We start from the raw sequence: 20,242 nt of genomic DNA on the forward strand, positions 1-20,242 counted from the left end.
TATGCGGTACATTAATTCAGGATACATTATTTTTGATGATAACAGATACATGACTTTATACCTAATTGTGTAAAAGCTGGTGAGTAGCATGAAATTTTTATGAGCCCTGCATGCACTTTTAAGTGTACGATATATGCAAAAAGATATAAATCGTCCTACTCGAATGTAAAAGGTGTAAATACCATATGTAGAAATCCCCAAGCGATTTAATTACTTCATGTGTTCATTAACAACATAACATGGAACATTAAAAACAAAAATAAGTTTATTTCTGTTTTACAGTAAACAAATAGTCTTGTAATGAAAGACTACAAACATCTCTTAAATCATCTGTATATATAAGGAGAGATTTACATTCATTTTCATTTCTATAAATTTATGGTATGTACATCAAAAAGTAAAATCAGAATTTTTTCAAGTTCAATGTCACATACATTCACATCTCTTACAACATTAATTTATAAAAAAAAAAGTTATTTTTTTATGACAGTTACAGCAAGTTGTTTGTTAAAAAATTAAAAGTATGTTGGTATTTCACTTTATTTCCAACAAGATGCACCCTCTAATTTTTGTAATGCATGATAATCCACCACAGAAAGAAAGAGCATAATTACAGAAACATCTATCATTTTTTTGTGGGCCACACTTTAAAATAAAATGCACAGCATACACCTCAGTGACCCCCATTTACTGAAAAAACATCACTTCAAGATAACAACTGAAGGTACAAAGTACTTGCTTTATAAATTGGTACTACATAAAAAGTATGAATAGTTTTATTATGAAGATTCAGCAACATAATAAAAACTTAAACTTATACTCTTTTTAAAAATTGTATCAACTGCAATCTTGTAGCAATGCTTAGAATCTGTGAACAAAAAATTTAAACCAATTACATACAGAAATTGAAATAAAAATTCATGTTTACAAAATAAATTCATCATAAGTTCACAGGTAATTAACAAACACTAAGACATGTATACATGTTATCCCAATATCACTGTACAAATTTACTGCCTGAGAGTAAGTTAAGTGTATACTTAAAACAAAAGAGATAAAATCACCTCATATAACCCAGTTCAGTAGAAGCAGACTGTGTGAAGAATAGGGCGCCTGGCTCTGGGCTCAAAATCTTGTAAAATCTCATCAATGTCATTATCCAGATCATCTGACTCAAAAAGCTGTGAATGAAATGCAGGAAGAATAAGGAATAATGTGAGTTTGTACACAGTTTATGGCAGAAGCAAGAAACTTTCACAACTAGATGTCAAGATACCAGTTTAATTTTTAAGAAATTAATTTTTTCTTAAATCCTGTTTTTTAATAAACATAATGATTGCAAATGTTTCAAACAGTAAAAATTAATAACAATAAAAATGAATTTTTGAAAATGAAGAACACATATAAAGAACCATGAAAAGTCTTTATAAAAACCTACCATGGTGGCTAAATCACTTATCAGAAAAGCTCCAATTGTGGCCTCTTCGTGATTGTCCTGAATGTCAATGTTGATGATGTGAGCAGGCTGCATGTCCTCCTTTTCTCTTGTTTCAAAGTCTACAAAAACAATCAATTTTTTCTTCCTGGAGTTATGTTTATGGTAAAAAAAAAAACCAGCAGATGAAACTAGCATTTTTTATTTTGAGGAAAATAAATAACATCAGGTGTTGGTGATTTCAAACAGTTTTTCACAGTGGTTATATAAGTGACTTAACCAACCACAATCTTTGAATATCAAGGGTAATACAGTGGAATGAATCATCATACATGTATCTATCTCAACACATGCTATTTATCTCAACTAGTGCATGATGTACTCATGTTTTAGAAATGATAATTCTAGTAATCAAATTTCATACATGTATATATATATATTAATAGAAAAGAGGAACATGAAACTGAGAAAATGAATAATAATAACGAAAAAATGTTTATTATATAAAAGGGTTAATCATTTCTCTTATGATGATTGTACCTGTATTATGTTTTCTTACCCTCTATAACTTGATCGTAAACTCTCTCCTCACAGGTGATGATGACGTTAAACTTTTCTTTGCATGCCTGGAACCTCTCTGGCATTGGCTTGATCCTTCGATTCCTGTCCAGCATGTGTAGGATCCCATTCTGTGTGTATCTTGTGTTATTTAGGGATTCAACACTGGTTATTTTGAAATGTCTAAAGATACTTTTGTATTTTATATCATACATGTAGTTCATGATCACCTATTGGTAAACTTTATTATGAGTTTTCATATTACCGATAATTCAGATCAATATGTAGTAATCTGCATAAGATCATTAAAGCGTCTACTTCTAACATTAATCAGATCATGGTACATATTGGTAAAATGTTTGACCCAAGGATACAGTTCAGGATCTTTTCTCATCAAGTCTCTGTACATTTCATCATAAGTTGTGTTGAAATCATAAATATTTGGCTTGTCCAAAGTGGCTCCAGGTAACTTTACTTGACTTCCAGTTCCAAAAGACCTTACATTGTAACCCCTTTTACTGTAAAAAAAATTCTTTGATTATTTCTAAATGTTCAATTTTAATAAGTCAATGCATTTAAGAACAAATACACATATGACTTTTGAGATAAACAAGATCCAAGTATTCATTTTTTCCCCTAGAAATACAGAAATAAAGATATGGAACCTTAAGAAGCTGTGAGCCTCCATACTCCTATTCTGATTACTTGAGCAGACGACTGCAACAGACAAGGTTGAACCTCCATCCGTCATGGCGCCTGACCAAAAAAAAAAATCCAGATATATAAGAAAAATATAAATATTAATTCAGACAAAGATGTTAAGATACAAAATACCTATGTTAAGAAAGATTATTCTCAATGAGATAAAATAGCTTCTATCTCTAAATAATTTTTAAGATGAAGAATACTTGCTATTCATTCTTCCAAACAATTTAAGACACACTGAAATTAATTTGAAATAAAAGAAAAGGGGCGTACAAGGCGTTATATATCCCCCACTCGGAGCAATAAAGATGAAAGAATTTCAATTTAAGTTAGAATATTAATTTCTGGCTTGTATTATTTGTTTTTAGTATAAATTTTACAATGGAAGTCAATATTGTGCTTTTATTCTATAAACACGACAGATATAGGCTTCCAAATTAAGCTGCACAGCGTTTTATGCCAAAATCTTGGACGAATTACTGTTCTTAATTGCAAAATTTAGGTATGAATGGGTCTTGACTCCATCCTAAAAATTCTTTTATTTAAAGAATAAGTTTTCATTTATTTTTATTATTGATTTATAAAAATGGAGTATAGACCCATAATGGGTCAAATTCGTGGTTTTTACCAAAATGGTTCTACTTTACGAATTATTGCCAAACAGTTAAATTTATTCTCCAGTACTCAAATGTGTCAACGTAGCTCACAGTGATAGGCGGAGGCTCGTAGTCCATCCTTCTCAATTGAGAGGGTGTTCGAATCGTAGAAACAGCGTTTTATTTTTAATTCATTTGTTTTTAAGTAAAACAATATGCTGATAATTCTCCATAATCTCATGAACTTAATTATAATACTGTAAATCCAATCTGATTAAAATCAGCCGTTCTGATACGCTTCCGCTCTCGAACATCTGAAACAACCCGCCTAGAGATCACCAACTTTTATTCGCGAGCGAGAAAATTATAATTAAGTTCATGAGATTATGGTGAAAATACAATTGTTTTCATTGCCTTTGTTCTCCAAAAGTCACACTGTAAAAGATATTTAAATTATACCATGATTCAATTTAAGCAAGATACTACATTTTTAAGGTAAAGATATTGTAAATCAAAGGTGCCTACAGATTTATGAAATGAAAGATATAAATTCTTTCAATGATGCTTCATAACAATAGCTTTGTTTGATAGGGTGTATCGGGGCTTAAATTTTTGGTACAGGCAATGAAAAATCATGTTTTCCACTGTCTTTCTCAAAGAAATATGAAGGAAATAAATAACCAAAACCAGAGTTTTGTTCTTTTTGACAAATGAAATATACATGTATCTAGACAGAGTCTTTCAAAAAATGGCATTTAACAAGCTTCCTCACCTTCTGTTCAAAATGATGTCATTGAATATAGGTATTGTGATTATTTTTCCCATTTACTAATATAAAACGTCAAGAAATTCTTTCATCTTCTACATAATTTCTTTAAAGCCGTAAAATACAGTAAAATGATTCATCAAATTAATTATGACGTCATAATGGTTCTAGCACCAAAAAGACACTCTGGAATCAGTTACTGGATCTTGACCTTAAGAGAATTGTGCGTAACCAAATAAAATCTTTAATAAACAAACAAAAAACTACAAAACCACAGTAAGTATAAAATAATAAGGGCAAAGCTTTCTCACTGGCCTGAAGTGCGGAGAGCAGACCTTTTGATAACGTGAAAGTATGAATATTTTTGAGAGTACCAGCAATACATAATCATGGTCCATTTGGAAACCTGTCCAAAGAGATTTTTCTGATTTGATTAAAACCCCCACTTTTTAAATACAAAATCTTCTTGAAAATATCGTTTAACTTTAAAAGAAATTTTTCTGCAACTATTTTTCTGCAACTGGTCCATTTATTTAATGGTAATTCATATTTGCAAAAAGACCCCCTTAGAGTTACAGTGGTACTATGTTACTTCTCTATGCAGGGCAAATTACTCAACTTCGTCAAAATTTCAGTTTGCCTATAATTATGACATAGATTTTAAGTACTCATTTCCTATGATACCAGTGGTTCTCTCACTGGTACTTGTGTATTCTATTTTTATTTCACTTCATTTATTTGATTTAAAAGTAAACTCCCCTGGTACCATAGGACCCCAGGCTATTTATTTGCTGTGACATCATATTTTATCAAGTTTATGAGCAGTATTGCAATTACCTAACCGTGAATTAGTATTTGTTCAGAGCTTTGTCACTATTAAGGAAAATTATCAAGCGATTTCAGCCTCTACTTTGAAAGACGTCATAATATAGGCTACCTTAAAGCATATTGAATAATTGACAGTGAGGTTGTGATTGTTCTAATTGCCTCATCCTCAAAACAGAAACACTGTAAAACACATTTTTGTTAATTAAATGTCAGTCGTAAAAGAGGTTTAGCTCAAAAAATTTAATTCATTTTCCCCCTTTTAATGTTTAGGGTGGGTAATATGGATATTTTAAATGCCTCCTCAAGATATAAAAGTCAAAAAAATCTTACATGAAAGATACAGAGTTTATAATTCTCTGTTTTGCAAACAAAGCTCAATTCTTGTTATTGTTTTAAATACATATGTGTTTTAATGGTATAAGCTTCAATAAAATGTTGCTTTTTCTGTTGACTATATTGTTTATGAACAAATTGAAGCAGTTTATCTGGTTTACCACATTTCATTTTGTCAAAGAATTGTTATTCCTTACTTTACATTTGTAAACAAATATAAGCTCGAACTTTGTTCACATAACAATGAATTCTCTCCTCTGTATCTCTCTCATAACTTGACTTCTTACATTTAAACTTTAGTAAACTATTAATAATGCACTAGTAAACGCTTTTAAACATGAAAAATAAAAATTCGATCTCAGATTGTGTTTATAAAATAGGAACACATTAAATTAATCTATCCATATAGGACTTGTACTGTATCTACAGAGAAATTCTTCGCTTAAGGTTTTCTCTCATTTCAAACATTTTGAACACAATGGAAAAAATTAAAGGGAAAATTTGGTAGCAAAATAATACCTGCAAATTTAGCAGGGGCTGAGATCCCTTCACTTCCGGTGTGGCGGATTTTTGTCAATCCATCCAGAAAACATAAAGAGAATTTAAATAACCCGTTCGTATTCTTATTCCGTCTTTTAAAAAAATGCTTATTTTTGGGGGGTTGGGGTTGAAAATTGTAGTATTTACCAAAATGAGATAATGCAATGATAAAATATTTCATTTACATTTAAGTATAGAATAAAAAGTGTGTTTTTGTGTGTTAATGCAAAAATGACGTCATTCTTTTCTGGTTCTTTTCTGATTTAGAACCAGTTTATATTTCGATCGGAGATTGTTTACATATGCATGGCGACGGGAATTGATCGTGTAAACAACATGTAATAACAGCAATGGCTGAACTTCTTATTTATATCACAAAGAATAGTTTCAACAATATATATTGTTTCCAGGTAAACCCTTATGATATCTCTTTATACCATGTTGTTTATGCGTTATATACTCGTAATTGATTATTTTGCGAAAGACATGTTGAAGCAAGTTAATGCACTCGTTCTATATTTGTCATAATTGCATTTAGAATTTTACGCCATAGATTTGACACAAATAGTTATGCAGTCTTTTTGTTTTTAGGAATCATGACAGCTCTATGCTAACAAAATGGCATCACTCTCTGCAGCACAAGTTCCCTTGTTGGATGTAAATTTTGGCTTAGGTTCAACTCAAAAATCGTATGGTGGTAAAAAAGCTCCACATGGGTTCCATTCATATACAGAGGAAGATGAACCATTGCACTTAACCAGTAACATTCCAACAAAATCATATGGAGGAAAGAGGGCGCCAACGTCAAGTTTAATTACAGTTAACTTGGATGAGGATTCTAAGTTAACTTGTGTGAAAAAATCAACATTATCAAATATAATTGTCCTGAATGAGGACGAGGAGTCATCACGCTATAAATCCTATGGATTAAAGAAAATTATTTCTTCAAATAATGGTCTAGTCAGTCAAGAGAATGAAGAGGCTACCTCACAAGGAGGGAAACGTTCAAATATTCCTTTAACAGATATTAAAGAAGAAGGACAGTTAGATAGTGAGAAATTGACATTACCACAGCACGGGTCTAAGCGAGGGGCATCAGGGCCTCTAGTAACGTCCAGTGATGAAGAAGAGAGTCTACCTCCTTCCCCACGTTCTAGTGTGAATAGTAGTTCATCCGTCCAACATGCATATGAACATGATCATGACTATGAAAATGTGGCCTCTCCTAGTGGAAGCAGTACAGCCAGTGGTCCAGTATATATAAGGCCCCCCGGATTTCGTCATCATGCACAAGAAATTAAAAAAGTGAAAAAGAAGAAGACTACTGAGTTTGATTTTAAGTCTGCTTTGAAAAAGAGAGCTCCAACACCTCCCAAAGTTAGACCAAAAAGAGGTGCTTTTAATTTCTATTTTTGACTCCTGAAACATAAATGAATTATTATTTTATTAATATATAAACCTATCAAGTAGTATGTATGAATTTTATAAACTTGATTTATGACTACTAAAATTTACTTACTTTAAAATGGTCTAAATATTTTGTATTGCAACAGAGTCAGTGCCGATGAGATTGCGAGCATTACCACAGTCATTTTGGAAACAACCAAATGTTCCTAACCCTGTCTCTCCAGCTCCATTATTTCCGTCATTACCCCCACTTGGATCAAAAGACTCAAGTGAAGATATAACAGGTGAGTTTTTAGATGCAAAAATAACCATTTATAACTTATTATGAATCTCTGTTATCAAGTGCAATTTTCAGCTTGCAAGTGCACAAATCAAGAACAATGACTTTTTTGCAATATTGAAAATTAAACAAATTTAATAAATTCAGGCTTGACTGTTTTAAATACTTTTTTAATTGAAAAACTAATGTTCTGATTTGTGGTTTTGAAGAAGAAGTCAATGAGTGAATATGAGTAGAGGAAATTAAAAAAGAAAATAAATTTTAAAAAACAGTTTTATGTGATGCAATATATGAAAAAAACTTCTATCAGAATGGCCTGTTTTGAATGGAACACATTGTAACTTAAGCTCATTTTATTGAGTATTAAAAAGCTAATTCAAAACATACATCACAGAACTGAAATGTTATCCATAAGTAATGAACTCTTGTATTATTTGTTTGATAATAAATATGATTGTAGATATGTTGTATGTACTCTGTTTTATATGAGAAGTCGACCATAACATTACCAGATAGTAATGCATGTCCTGATCTTCTAACTTGTCTGATTGCAGACATGAGACCCATCACTCCACCAGATGAGAAGGAGAGACACAAAAAACAGCCCAAACAGTCTGAGAGAAAAGTTTACATCACAGGAGACACAGACTTACTCCTCAAACATCTGTTTGATAGGGCTGTTGAAGACAAAAAGAACCCACAAATAAAGAGGGGAAGGTAGGGAAGACTTGACCATCCATAGGCCATAGCTATTTGTAAGGAATCTGAACAATTTATCAAAAATGATCACAATGCCAATCCTTATCAACAATGTATTGGTACCAGTATTATAAGAATTAAAATAAATGTACAACGATTGAAATTAACTGGTTTTGTGCAAATGCTGCAAGCTAATATGTATTTTGTACCATGGTTACAAATATATTAAAATTTAATATGGACTAACTCACTTTGGATAAAACATTCAAAAGTTTTGGAATGTGTGATGTGAATCAAACACTTCATTGTAGCAATTAATATGTAAAATCAGGCATTGCTAAAGATCATGATATGATTTTGTTTAGACCAAGAAAAATTGCTGTTCCAAGAGAGACAGGCACTAAGGCTCTTATATCTGGAGATGACCCTTATCTGGTGGATGCAGTCACACAGAAATTGTTCCCTCAGCTCTCTCTGGAGTCCCGGCAGGGACAGATTGGGTCCACCACCCTACAGTTGGTGACCCTAAGGGACGGGGATAAGTCTGTCACTCTGCCATCACTCAGCATAGAACAAAATTACTCTCAGATGCTGTCAGACCTGGCGATGAATATCTAATATGCCTGCCAACCAACTCCTTTTCGAACAGTATCTGCTACGTTGGCTCATGATATTCTGGTCCTGGCCATGAATATTTGATCTCATGGCTGAATGATTGATTTAAAATCAGGATTTAATTTATTTGTTATTTAATAGTTTGTTACTGACAGTAAATCCGTAATACCTATAAAGGAGAAGACTAAGAATGTACAGTATATATACATGTGTATATATTAATTTATTGATGCTTAAAACTAATGTGTACACAAAATTGGTAAATTTGTACGACTTTCGACTTTTCGAATACAAATTTGCCATTATTTTTGTGATAGCAGTTGGTTTATTTAATGTTGTTGAGTTTTTTTTTTAAAGTGTTGTTATTTTACATCTAATACTTATGGAAGGTGATTCCTTAATTAATTAACATATAATGTTAAAATGGACATTTTTTACTTGAATCTGCAACACTGTTCAAATTCATTTTAAGTCATTAAGCGAAAAATTTAACTTTACATTTTTACAGTACATGACACTATAATTAATGGTTATTAATATTAAGGTGCATTTTTTGTACTTATTTGGTTCTGTCACAAGTTCATGTATACTATCAGGGTTATATTTATTTACATGTCTAATCTGTTATTTAAAGATCTAGATTAAGTCCCCATCTTCGCTAGCCAAGGGTTTATGGCTGATGAAATACTTTAAGTACACTGTAGTATATTGTAAACCCTTGGAAAGTGAAGATGAATCAACTCTGAATTGTGAAATAAACATATTAGTATGTTTGGTTAAAGTTTAGCCAAAAGTTTTATTATAAATGATTAGAGGTATTATTTTAAAAAATTCATTTGATTAAATTCAATGGATATAAAGTTTTAATGAAATAAGTTAATCATTGGCTTTGTGTTTTTTCCCCATAATTTATTTTTCATTATTTACAGTTTATCAATTTAGTAATGGAGCTGCTTCTAAATATGAATTTTTTTTTTCACCCAAGAACAGTTCTTTTTAAAAAAAATCATTATAATCCTCTAAAATGTTGTTCAGATAATGTTACTTTCAAATGGAAAGTTTGAGTTATTGTTAGAAAGTACATCTCATATTGAAATTGAAATGTACCTTTATTTATTCAAAATCATGCTATTTTTCTTGTCTTGTGCCACATTGATATGTTGTCATTGAATTATTTGAAATAAGTGTAATTTTATCAATTCAAACATTTTTTTGGTAAACTTGTCCTGTTTTGAACATCTATGGTAACATTAAGACAATTCATTCAATTCTTATATGGCCGTCCATTTGCCCCTCTATATATTTATGTTGACTGTGATATTGTTATTGTTAATTCATGGTGACAAATGATAAATAATTTATGCATTTATTCCATACATTCAATCAGTGCTTGGTCTCGAAGCTTTACTCCCTAATAAATCCAGTCCATCCCAATTTTTGGACAGTTTGTTCATGACTATATTTCCGTCCTATATTTTTCTCACATTCCATATGCAGAAGAGTAGAAAATATATGAAGTAATACTGATCTTATTTTTAAATTTTTCTAAATTATTTTATTGTATTTTATTTATTTATTTTTTATTTTACATTAGTGATAAATTTATCGTTGATTATATGTTTGAGACACAGGAATCTATGTATTTTTGTTAAATCTTTGAGTAGATTATGGTATTAAGACAAACACTGTTCTTGGTCAGAATCAGGGGTTTCTGAATCATGCATTATAAGACTTAAACCATCTTTCAGAATGTATAATTTTTACATGGCTCTTCCAATTATAATCAGATGAGATATTTGTTGAGAACAGAATTTACAGAGTGTTAAATTTACCCATTTTAGGTTGTGTTGTTTATATCACTATCATATTTTAAATTAAGCTATGTCAGAAAACTTAAATTTTAGTCCTAAAGAATCTAGACACTGAGAGAGAGAGAGAGGAAGAGAGAGAGAGAGAGAGAGAGAGGAGAGAGAGAGAGAGAGTTCTTACAGTCTTTAACATTATTATAATTTTAGATAATTCATGATATTGTTTTGGGTTTTATTTTACTGTGTGTGATTTATAGTTTAAACATTTTAAACTTGTGTGTGTGTTCTTGTTTGTCCATACACAGTGCTGTCCTACATGTGTGAAGTTTTAAAGTTTTACATGTTAATAAATACATCAAATACTGCATGCTCCATGTCTTATAAATCCTCTCCCTGAGGTGTTAGTTTTTCACAAACCTGTTGGAAACAAATGCTGGCCGTATCGATTTCAGTCCGGTCAGTTTCAGCCGCTGTAGATTTCGACCAATCGATAAATGGGGCGTGTAGATTTCAGTCTGGCTGTCTCTATAGAACTATGAATTGACTATAAGTTTCCGTAAGAAGTAAAAGGGAATCATATTTGGTAGATGTAAATATAAACAAATATTTACATCTACTATATTTCTGACAGGACTGAAATCGACACGCACTGTTTATCGATATGGTCGAAACATACAGCGAACTAAGAAAAATAACGGACTGCACGAAATAATCATGATGTATCAGACTCAAAGTCTCACAGGAGACGATTTGGCTGTTTCTTTTAGCAAACGTACTTACGTACGTTAACAGTGATTTAGTGAATTTTACTTACTTTTGATAAACTATTTATTCATTAGTTATAAGAAAGACTATGTAAATACAAACAATAAAATGCTTTCTTTGATGATTTATGCGGGTTATGAAGGTAGCGAACATTGCAGAAAATATTAACATTGTTTTTTCTGCAATGTCGCCACCTTCATATCCCGCATGAATCGCCAAAGACAGCATTTTATCGTTTTGAATAAACATCAATATATTTTGCATTATTAAGCGAAATTTAATCACATTTCTATTTCTAATTAAAATTTTGACTGGGCAAATTTTGATATGTCATTTTATATAAAACAACGCCAATGAGAAGCGCGTGTATTGTGTGACATTGCTTTTGTATATCAACTAAATTTTGTATAATATTGATAATGTATGCCCGATGTTTGCAAAAGCGCTATATTGTTTTACTTTATACAGACGAAATAGTAAACTAAGTGTGCTACACTAAGGTGCCAAAAGTATGTCAACTTTTCCTTTTTCCCTATATATTTCATTGAAAACAAGACTTATATTTAAAAGCGTTTTTGTTGTTATTTATTGTCAGATTTTGAAGATTTTTTTATTGATTAAAGTAGATTCAATTTGCACTTTTTGACATACATTGAAATAGTATTTTGACAACCTATTTGTAAAATATTTCAAACACAACACGAAGATATTTTTTAAGTGCTCTGCGATATATCCTTTGCAATATTAGAGCCAAAAATCTTACTTTGGATTGTGAACATCAAATCTCAAGAAATGAAAGTGGGAAAAATATTTAAATTTGATGCCAAACCCCCCCCCCCCCCCCAAAAAAAAACCCAGATAAATTCTGAATTTATCAATCTAAGTCTTTTCAAAATCGGCCTAAAGTTTTTTTTAATGAGTCTTTGAAAAATGTTGGTTTTGAATTAAATATATAATGAAAAGAAAAAAAAATTGTCATACTTTTGGCACCTGAGTGTATACCTCTTTATTTTTTAAAATATCTATAAATATATAATTACAAAACACAGCGATTAAACGGTTTACTTAAGTTTGTTATATCTAAAATAGGTGTGTATCTGATAGATCAAGATCTACATGTGTTGGAATGTCAGTTGACCATGCAGATCAATTTTCCAAGAGAGGGGGGTCCCAAGGGATAGTTTTGATTGTCGGGGGGGGGGGGGGGTCTGAAACTATTTTCGGTAACTGTGCAAAATTGAATTTTCCTGAGGGAAAAGGAAAGGGGAGGGGTCCCGCGGGACCCTTCCCCCTTTTTTAAATACGCACATGATAAATGTAGTCCTACATGCCCAATATCTATATATAACATAAATACGAAATAAATAAATCTGCGTCAAGCCGTAACCGAAAAATTTGTATCCGCCGCTCCATTCAAAATACATATGAAATCAACTTTTTTGTCGTAGTGCAGGGACAGCCATATTTGTTGAAGATAAGCCTATTATACGTGCATTTTAATGAACGAGTTCAACTGTGCATATATTGATAAAAAGAAAGGAAAACGCAGTTCGCCATGTTTTCATTTTTTGGCGCCAAAAATTAACATGTGTGATGAGTTTTGTTCGCGCGCGCGTCTGATTTAAAATTGCGTAAATCTAACCAATGAATATTTCTGACACTTTAATTGATATGATTATTTCCAATCAATGGCCGACACACATCATATGTGACAAGGGGCTTGACATGTGATAGGCCTAACCATAGAAAATAATGGAAAAGCATTTATACATTTGGTGTATTCTCATCTTAGTCGCCGGTAAGTCTTTCCAATTTTTCTGTAATTATTGTGAATCGCACAATATGACAGACTTTAAAATGGGTTTACAAGTGACGAAGTTATGTCTATTTCACTCTTTTAATTCAATTATTATCTGTTGAAATTAACAAGGTTTGTCCAACTATAATCAGTTGAGGCTGTACCTTCGTAATTTGCTTAAACCAGCGTTAATTTCAACTTGTTTTGATTCAATTTTACGTGATACCGAAAGTTCATGATCTTGTTAATGATTGATTATAATAATATACTGAAGACTGCAGAGGCGTATTCAACAGAGCGAGCACTTGCGAGCGTTTTCCAGAATATTCCCTATGCCTGAGGCGAGTTCAACAGAGCGAGCGCGATCGCTCGCCAAAATTTGTGTTGCCGCAACGTCTCCGCAACGCAAACTTTGGCGAGCGCTTGCTCGCTCTATTGAACACACATCAGGTATAAAATTACAAGCATATTGTAGAGATCTGTGAAGACAATGATGTTCGGTACAAATTTTGTAAGTTGCTACTATTTACTTAGGTGCCTACAGCAGCCTACTACACTATTAAAGCGGCTAACTTTACGAATGTGAAATGTGAATGTGAAATGTATCAGTATGGTCATTGTAGGTGCATGCTGAAATCTCGAGGTCAGTAGTTCTGCAGCTAAGGTGATCGAGTTCTTGGACAGGCCATACAATCATATTTTATTAATATGTAAAATATTATTCATGGAGTGTTAAATTCATATGATGTACTATAAATATAGATTAAGATTAAAACAAAATGGATCATACAAACGTGATAAATGTGTTTATTAGTTTACTCATAAGTTGCACAATTTTAAGATTACAGTAGATTTATGCAATGAAGTTACTATATAATTTATTCAGAATCTTTGTTAACAGAACAAAGTGCCCAGATTGTGTTAGAATGGGATACCAACTATGAAGTACCAAATACTCCCCCAGCAGATGCAGATAGGGCATACAATTTGCCCTTGAATCACATCTCTGGAAAACCATTAATAGCATGGCTAAAAGATGGTCCCGGAGGGAACATTATGAACACCACCTCTGGAACTTTTAATCTATCATCAGTTGACAAACTGGTACACGGAGGAGCGCCTCAGAGTGGAGACACTTGGCTTTCAAGTGGTGGCCAGCTGTGCCAGTACTCACCAAATCAACCATTTCCTCTTCGTTATGAAGGGTTTTATTGGAAGTAAGTGATTTTGAAAATGAATTTTGTTATATTTATTGATAATATCATTATTAGAAATAAGAAAAAGGCCGAAGGCGGCGGGCAACAGTTTGCGAGCCGGTCCAACAGATCAACTGTTACCTGATACACAGTCAACATTACTGTTTTGTTATACCCCTTCTAATCAATAACACGTTTTCGCAGTATATGACGTCACCGGTCAACAGTCTTTTTTAACAGTCGATTTTAACAGTTCCAATCTAAGTTCCAATTCAACAGTCAAAATGTTGGACTTTTTTTCGTATAGAGCTATATAGTAACTGTTTTACAGGGGTATAACAAAGTGTAATATATATTTCTATATCAATTCAAGCCTTCTTGTAAAATTAACTACTGGTACTGTGAATTTTATTGTTAGATTCAGATGCTCCAGTAACTCGACTCCTGATGCCATGCTTACAATTCCATTCTATAATGGAGAACTCCGTGCAGATCATTTATATCATCAGCACCCACAGGACACTTTACCTCCACAGGAAAGATATTATTTTATTGAAAGTATTGTTAATGGATCAACCATAAATCTCGCCTCTGCAAATACCTTCACGATTTCAAGTAAGGCCAAATAAAATAGGAATTGATTTGTAATTATGCATTGATGTACTCAGCAAAGTTAAGAAATTAAATATTGTATGAATATTTTTTGAAGTATTTGAGTATTAATTTTAATATTTTACATTTAATGAGTATACTTGCTCAATTAAGTTACCAGTAACTCATTTACAACGTAAGTTTTGTTATATTTTACACAAATACATGTGTACTTTGATTTAATTACAGTCTCCATTACTTACTGGAAATTGTATTAATTTTAATAACTTTTTTGTAGAACCAGCAAAGTTACTTGTGTTCTCTGAAGCTCCACCATCGACGGTTGTTGCCAATACTAATTTCAATGTATCTGTTGAAATTTGGGCTGGTGATAACACTACTTTAACGACAGGACTCGATTCTACTCTGACTTTGACTTTGCAAGTTGCATACTTTGAGGGTCTTGTTGAGCATTATTCATCAGTGCCACTAGAGGATATGGTCAGTGAAATGCATGTAAGTTAAAAATGTAGTCATATCCTGTAACAGATCATCATCTGCCTCAGTTTGACTTTGGAACAAAGTTGCCAAATGGCTACATTTACCTTCTACTTTATGGTCATTTTCAGATTAAGGTGATGCCAATAGCAAAACTCAATTGTGGTATTCAAATATTAATTTTTGTAACTCGCACTCGCTTAAATATTTTAGCAAATTATTTCAGAATTTCTTTAGATTTAAAATTAAAAAAAAAAAACTGACCCAGTCAAATATTTCCTAAATGGTAACCAGCTTAGCTTGAAATTGCAAATTGCTAAACATGAATTTCAAAGACGATAATATGTTTTGGAATTGAAGTTGATTTTGATAGTGATTCTATTAAATGAAAGAAAATATTGGATTATTAAAACAACTTTTTTAAAGCCTTAAAGAAAATAGGAAGTAAATTTAAAACATAAGTAGAGGGTGAGGAAAGCTGGTTGCAGGTTCTGAGGGAGAATCGAGCAAATATGAAAAACGATCAAATGTGTTTATTTTAGTGCTGTTGGACAGAGATGTGTATTTTTGAAATATATTCAGTTAGTGAAGTAATATTTATTTATTTGCGTTCTACAACAGGTTCGCCTAGCTGGGGATCATGTTATTCAGTCTAAAGCAACATATGATTTTGTGCACAATGAGAGAGCAGTGACAGGCAAGGCATCCTTCACAGGACTCAGACTTCTGGATGTACACTCCTGTGTCAAATTAAATATAACCATGAAAATGCCAGGCTATCCCCATTCAAGATTACCCAATACCTACACAGACAATACCCTGAAGTTTGTGTATGATATAGCTGGAAAAAAGAAAGCATTTGTTTACAATGGAACCTCAGATCCAGCAGTCTTGATTAGTGATTGCATAAATGTAACAGGTATGAATAACATGTGTCTGATCAATTTCAACATAATGCCTTAATTTAATGTAATCTATTAAACTGCAGTTATGATAACTGATCAGTCTATAGAGATGATTTTGTCTGGCATGTATCAAGGGTCTTAGATTTTTCTGAAATTCAATACATTACCATGTTAAGGTTTGCACCTGATCTTTTCATAACGATTGAACAATGTTTAGAGGAGGCACGAGCCTTGCTTGTTCAATACAGGACGTATATTACTGTAGAAGTGGAAAAAATTATGGTGTTTTTAATTTCACTATGTTCAAGGTCAGACATTTTTTCGTGAACATTAAGCCACCGTGAATATTCAGCTGTGCATTCACCATCTCCGTGTAGGCCGCCATTACAGATGCATGTGTGCTTGAGCGGGGCCTAAGTTACCACTTGTTTATCATAATCATAGTATATTTAAAATTTGTTAAAAATAGCAAGTATGAGTATTACGTTAATTTAATACTATTAAACGGAATATTCGTTTCACCTTTATCTCTGTGGCCCTATCGAAGCCATTGTGAACACGGGTGCTAATTGTCACTTATTATCTCGGACATCTCCCTGTACAACCATGACGTTGTCTGCCATCGGCATTCATCTTGAGCAATTCATTTTAAGATTGACTGATTATAAAGGTGTACTTCTTTCTAACAGATTACATGTACATTTCCCCCTTAATTTTCATGCCCAAAATATCAAATACGTGTTTTACACCAGTGCAGGGTTGTCTCTACAAATTGAAGTAGAAGGGAGAAATAAAAAAGTAGAAGGGGATCTGAATGTCTAGCTTATAACTAGATTGTGTTTGAAATGCAATAATAGCCGGGTAATTACGTCAATTTAGGCGGGGGAATTCCCCGCCTCCCGGGTCTTAGAGACAGCCCTACCAGTGCTTATTACATTCGACACAAACATGTTTTATTATTCTTATAGCACTTAACGTAAATATTTTGATTTTGAAATGCTTTGATTTTATGTTATTCCAAAGAAAATAATGACAATTACATGATGCAGGTTCATCACTCATCAGATTATTTTACAATCAGGATTTAATTTTCTAGGATAAGAAATCGATTATCCGTGAAATTAAAAACACTGTGAAAGGTACTTAAACAGGAAATCGTGAAATTTTTGACACGTGGAATTAAAGACGTTTACAGTATAAGTCGTTGAACAGTTCTACTTATGTCTTAATATTAACCCTTTTTGCTTTTCCAGAACAGTCTTTGAATAAAGTTGTGATTATAAGTGATCCATTAAAACCAAAGCAGGGTGCCAATTTCCCCATAGAACCATACATTGTTTTGGAGCTACAAGATGCAGATGGTCAGAGAATCTACTCTGGAAGAGATTCAAATTTGGTATAATTTATATGATTTGAACAAACTTCAATTTACGTTACCTGATGATGCTTCCACACAAGCTGCAACATGTGTTGAAGCATCATCAGGTAGTGTAAATTGAAGTTTGTTCAAATCATGATCCTGAGGGTATAATTAGGTCACAATAGGGGAAGGTGTTATTTTTAAAAAGAAAATGAATTTTATTATTCTTAAAAACTCAAATATATTATATATGGTATTATTTATAAACAAGTATTATACATTTGTTGATTCACACTTGTAAGACTGGCCCCTGGGCAATTCTGGGTTTGAAGTAGCTTAGTGTTTATAAGAATAGTTCTTCTTGATCTTCTGATCTTGACCTTCTTGAGATATGAAATGCTCAACATGCTGCTATATATATAATATCCAGTTTCATTAGAGCCTCAATGTATAGCATAAGAGTACATGAAAAAAAATTTAAAAATCTCTTGTACATGACCCCATAAAGCTGATTTTTACATGGCTTTTGTTTCTCAGGTGAGCAATGTGGCTCATTGACCTTGTTTAGGAGTTATGCCCCTTTTTAAAATCAAATGATTTTTGTATTTAATGCATATACCCAGGCCATTTATTGTATGTAGCGTTGTCAAGTGATTGGGGAGTGTAGGGTGGGGTATGCAAGCTTATTCACTTTTTCTTCTGTTTTATACAAATAAACGGCAAGAATATTGTTAAAAGCTTAATTTATCGCAAATTTGGTTTACTTATTGTTTATAATTTAAGGAAACGCTGAGTGTATTAATTAATTTTTAGATCCTAGATGTAAAGGTGAACAACTCAACTGTGTGTTTATCAAATGATTCAGCAACTGTACAGGCCAAAGATGGCAGAGCGGTGTATATTGGGTCAATTTGTGGAACATTCCAGCAAGTTAAATTGACCTTTATGGCAAAAAGTACTATAACAGGCACCCCGAAATTGAGTCCTACTACAGCAGCCTTTGATGTGACAGGTATATGCAAACCAAATTTTTTAAATTTTAGAATGGCGTTAGTCATTGAACTAGTTTGTTTTTTTTTTGGTATAAAACTGAGTAAAACTTAATAGTTGACTAATATCCCAGTGTCAACAAATTTATTGCTGTATGCAGGGAAATATTCGCCCTTGTTTTATTTTCCCCTTTTGCCCAAGTTGTTGGTGTGCGAATTTGAGACTATAGACAATTTCCAATGTTTCAAATTTTATCTCTTAACACTACTGTATCTGAGAAAATTCAAGACGGGATGAAGCCATTTGCAAGTGTAGAAGGGTGAAAATAACACAGGGCGAAAATTTGAATTCCTTGATTTTAGGGCTTTTTCACATAGTAACAAAAACTTAAGGTTGTAAATAATGCATGATTTTCATATTTGAAGTTACCTTTCTCCTGGCTTGCAGCTTATATATATATAAGACTTTAATGGTTAGTGGTGAATCACTGGTGATAAAAGAGTTATGTGGCTAACATATTGCCTTTTATAAGCCGTGTTCAGCTTTAAACAGCTGGACAGAATTTCAAGGAACTTTGTAGGTACAGTGAAGGCAACGAAGATCCATATTAAACCACTTTCCCTCTATGGTTAGTTTATCCTTTCTGCTAGGGAGAAAAATAATTAGTTGTAAGACCTTTTTTCGAATTCTCTTGATAAATTTTATAAAATATGTTTAAACCAATCCTTTCTATAATACACCATGGGGTTAATGCTCTGTGATCGCAGTTTCAGCTATGTTTAAATCGCATTGATGTGACCTACCATTCAACAAATTAAGGTGATCAGAGATTTTTACCTATACAATATTAGACAGTAGGCAGCTTTCTTACATTGAGAGTAACTTTTCACTGGCATTGTTTGATGTATTTTAACCAGGTTTTCCACACAAAAAAAATCTCTGGTTATTGAAATATAAAAATGGTTGGCAGGCGGGCTGTTGCCAGAACAGTACCCATTTTGTCTGGAAAACTCCTCTTACGGTTTTTAAGATAGGAAGTTTTTGTTTTGCAGATATTGTACATATATCAGAGATGTGCACATTGCTTGGATTTTGATTTTTATGTCACCTGAGTCACCTGGGTGACTTATTGCAATTGGTGTTTGTCAGTTGTCATGCCTTGTGTGTCGTCAGTAAACAATTTTACAGTTATCTTAATCTTGAAAATAATGAGACTAATTATTACCATTTTTAGCCGGGCTCTGCTGAAAGCAGAGTCCTGGCTGTAGGCAGGCAAATCGCTAATGTTTTTATAAATAGCACTACTTCAAAAGTAAACAAAAAACCGAACAGCGTCAAGGTAAAAACTTCCGCTATACCAAATAGGTACACAAAGAGCAAGTGTTGGTTTTTTTTGTTTGTTTTTTTTTAATTTCGAGAGAATTGTCTATCTTTTTAGTTTTTTTTATTAATTATGTGTTTTAAAGACAAGACTATGCATTTTGGACATTCAATGCGCATGAATTTCCATGAACTACTTTGCTGTGCATTGAAGAAATGACGATTGAATTTATAATGCTTGCTGCAAAA

At 32.5% G+C, this 20,242-nt stretch overlaps 3 protein-coding genes across 3 annotated transcripts in view; 2 read left to right on the forward strand and 1 right to left on the reverse strand.

Moving 5' to 3' along the window:
* Positions 1-247: 247 nt before the first annotated feature.
* LOC105333262 (RNA polymerase II subunit A C-terminal domain phosphatase SSU72) lies at positions 248-5,895 on the reverse strand. The gene is made up of 7 exons (XM_011436164.4): positions 5,741-5,895; positions 2,659-2,749; positions 2,368-2,511; positions 1,995-2,134; positions 1,439-1,557; positions 1,065-1,181; positions 248-868 (listed from the first exon to the last, which is right to left on the reverse strand). Exons 2-6 carry the CDS (start codon positions 2,742-2,744, stop codon positions 1,080-1,082), a joined length of 591 nt encoding a protein of 196 aa, XP_011434466.1. The 5' UTR covers positions 2,745-2,749; positions 5,741-5,895; the 3' UTR covers positions 248-868; positions 1,065-1,079.
* Positions 5,896-6,011: 116 nt separating this feature from the next.
* Positions 6,012-10,936, forward strand: LOC105333263 (uncharacterized). The gene is made up of 5 exons (XM_011436165.4): positions 6,012-6,171; positions 6,353-7,154; positions 7,315-7,452; positions 8,003-8,165; positions 8,513-10,936. Exons 2-5 carry the CDS (start codon positions 6,380-6,382, stop codon positions 8,763-8,765), a joined length of 1,329 nt encoding a protein of 442 aa, XP_011434467.1. The 5' UTR covers positions 6,012-6,171; positions 6,353-6,379; the 3' UTR covers positions 8,766-10,936.
* A 2,041-nt stretch (positions 10,937-12,977) lies between these two features.
* LOC105333265 (uncharacterized) overlaps positions 12,978-20,242 on the forward strand; it is a 32,916-nt gene continuing 25,651 nt past the window's right edge. The window contains exons 1-7 of the mRNA XM_034443022.2: positions 12,978-13,133; positions 14,035-14,350; positions 14,748-14,944; positions 15,219-15,436; positions 16,040-16,337; positions 17,577-17,719; positions 18,497-18,695. Of these exons, the coding sequence (XP_034298913.2) occupies positions 13,088-13,133; positions 14,035-14,350; positions 14,748-14,944; positions 15,219-15,436; positions 16,040-16,337; positions 17,577-17,719; positions 18,497-18,695 (1,417 nt within the window). The 5' untranslated portion in view covers positions 12,978-13,087. The remainder of the gene's footprint in view (positions 13,134-14,034; positions 14,351-14,747; positions 14,945-15,218; positions 15,437-16,039; positions 16,338-17,576; positions 17,720-18,496; positions 18,696-20,242) is intronic.

The sequence above is a fragment of the Magallana gigas genome, chromosome 3 (assembly GCF_963853765.1).
Source record: "Magallana gigas chromosome 3, xbMagGiga1.1, whole genome shotgun sequence".
NCBI classification, from domain to species: domain Eukaryota; kingdom Metazoa; phylum Mollusca; class Bivalvia; order Ostreida; family Ostreidae; genus Magallana; species Magallana gigas.

What these genes read in the sequence shown, in the direction of transcription:
- LOC105333263 (XM_011436165.4), top strand. Translation starts at nt 6,380, where the DNA reads ATGGCATCACTCTCTGCAGCACAAGTTCCCTTGTTGGATGTAAATTTT. An exon ending in CAAAGTTAGACCAAAAAGAG is followed by an intron (nt 7,155 to 7,314) that starts GTGCTTTTAATT and finishes GTATTGCAACAG; the next exon opens with AGTCAGTGCCGATGAGATTG. An exon ending in CTCAAGTGAAGATATAACAG is followed by an intron (nt 7,453 to 8,002) that starts GTGAGTTTTTAG and finishes GTCTGATTGCAG; the next exon opens with ACATGAGACCCATCACTCCA.
- LOC105333262 (XM_011436164.4), bottom strand. Translation starts at nt 2,744, where the DNA reads ATGACGGATGGAGGTTCAACCTTGTCTGTTGCAGTCGTCTGCTCAAGT. An exon ending in GAGGCTCACAGCTTCTTAAG is followed by an intron (nt 2,512 to 2,658) that starts GTTCCATATCTT and finishes TTTTTTTTACAG; the next exon opens with TAAAAGGGGTTACAATGTAA. An exon ending in ATGAGAAAAGATCCTGAACT is followed by an intron (nt 2,135 to 2,367) that starts GTATCCTTGGGT and finishes AAATAACACAAG; the next exon opens with ATACACACAGAATGGGATCC.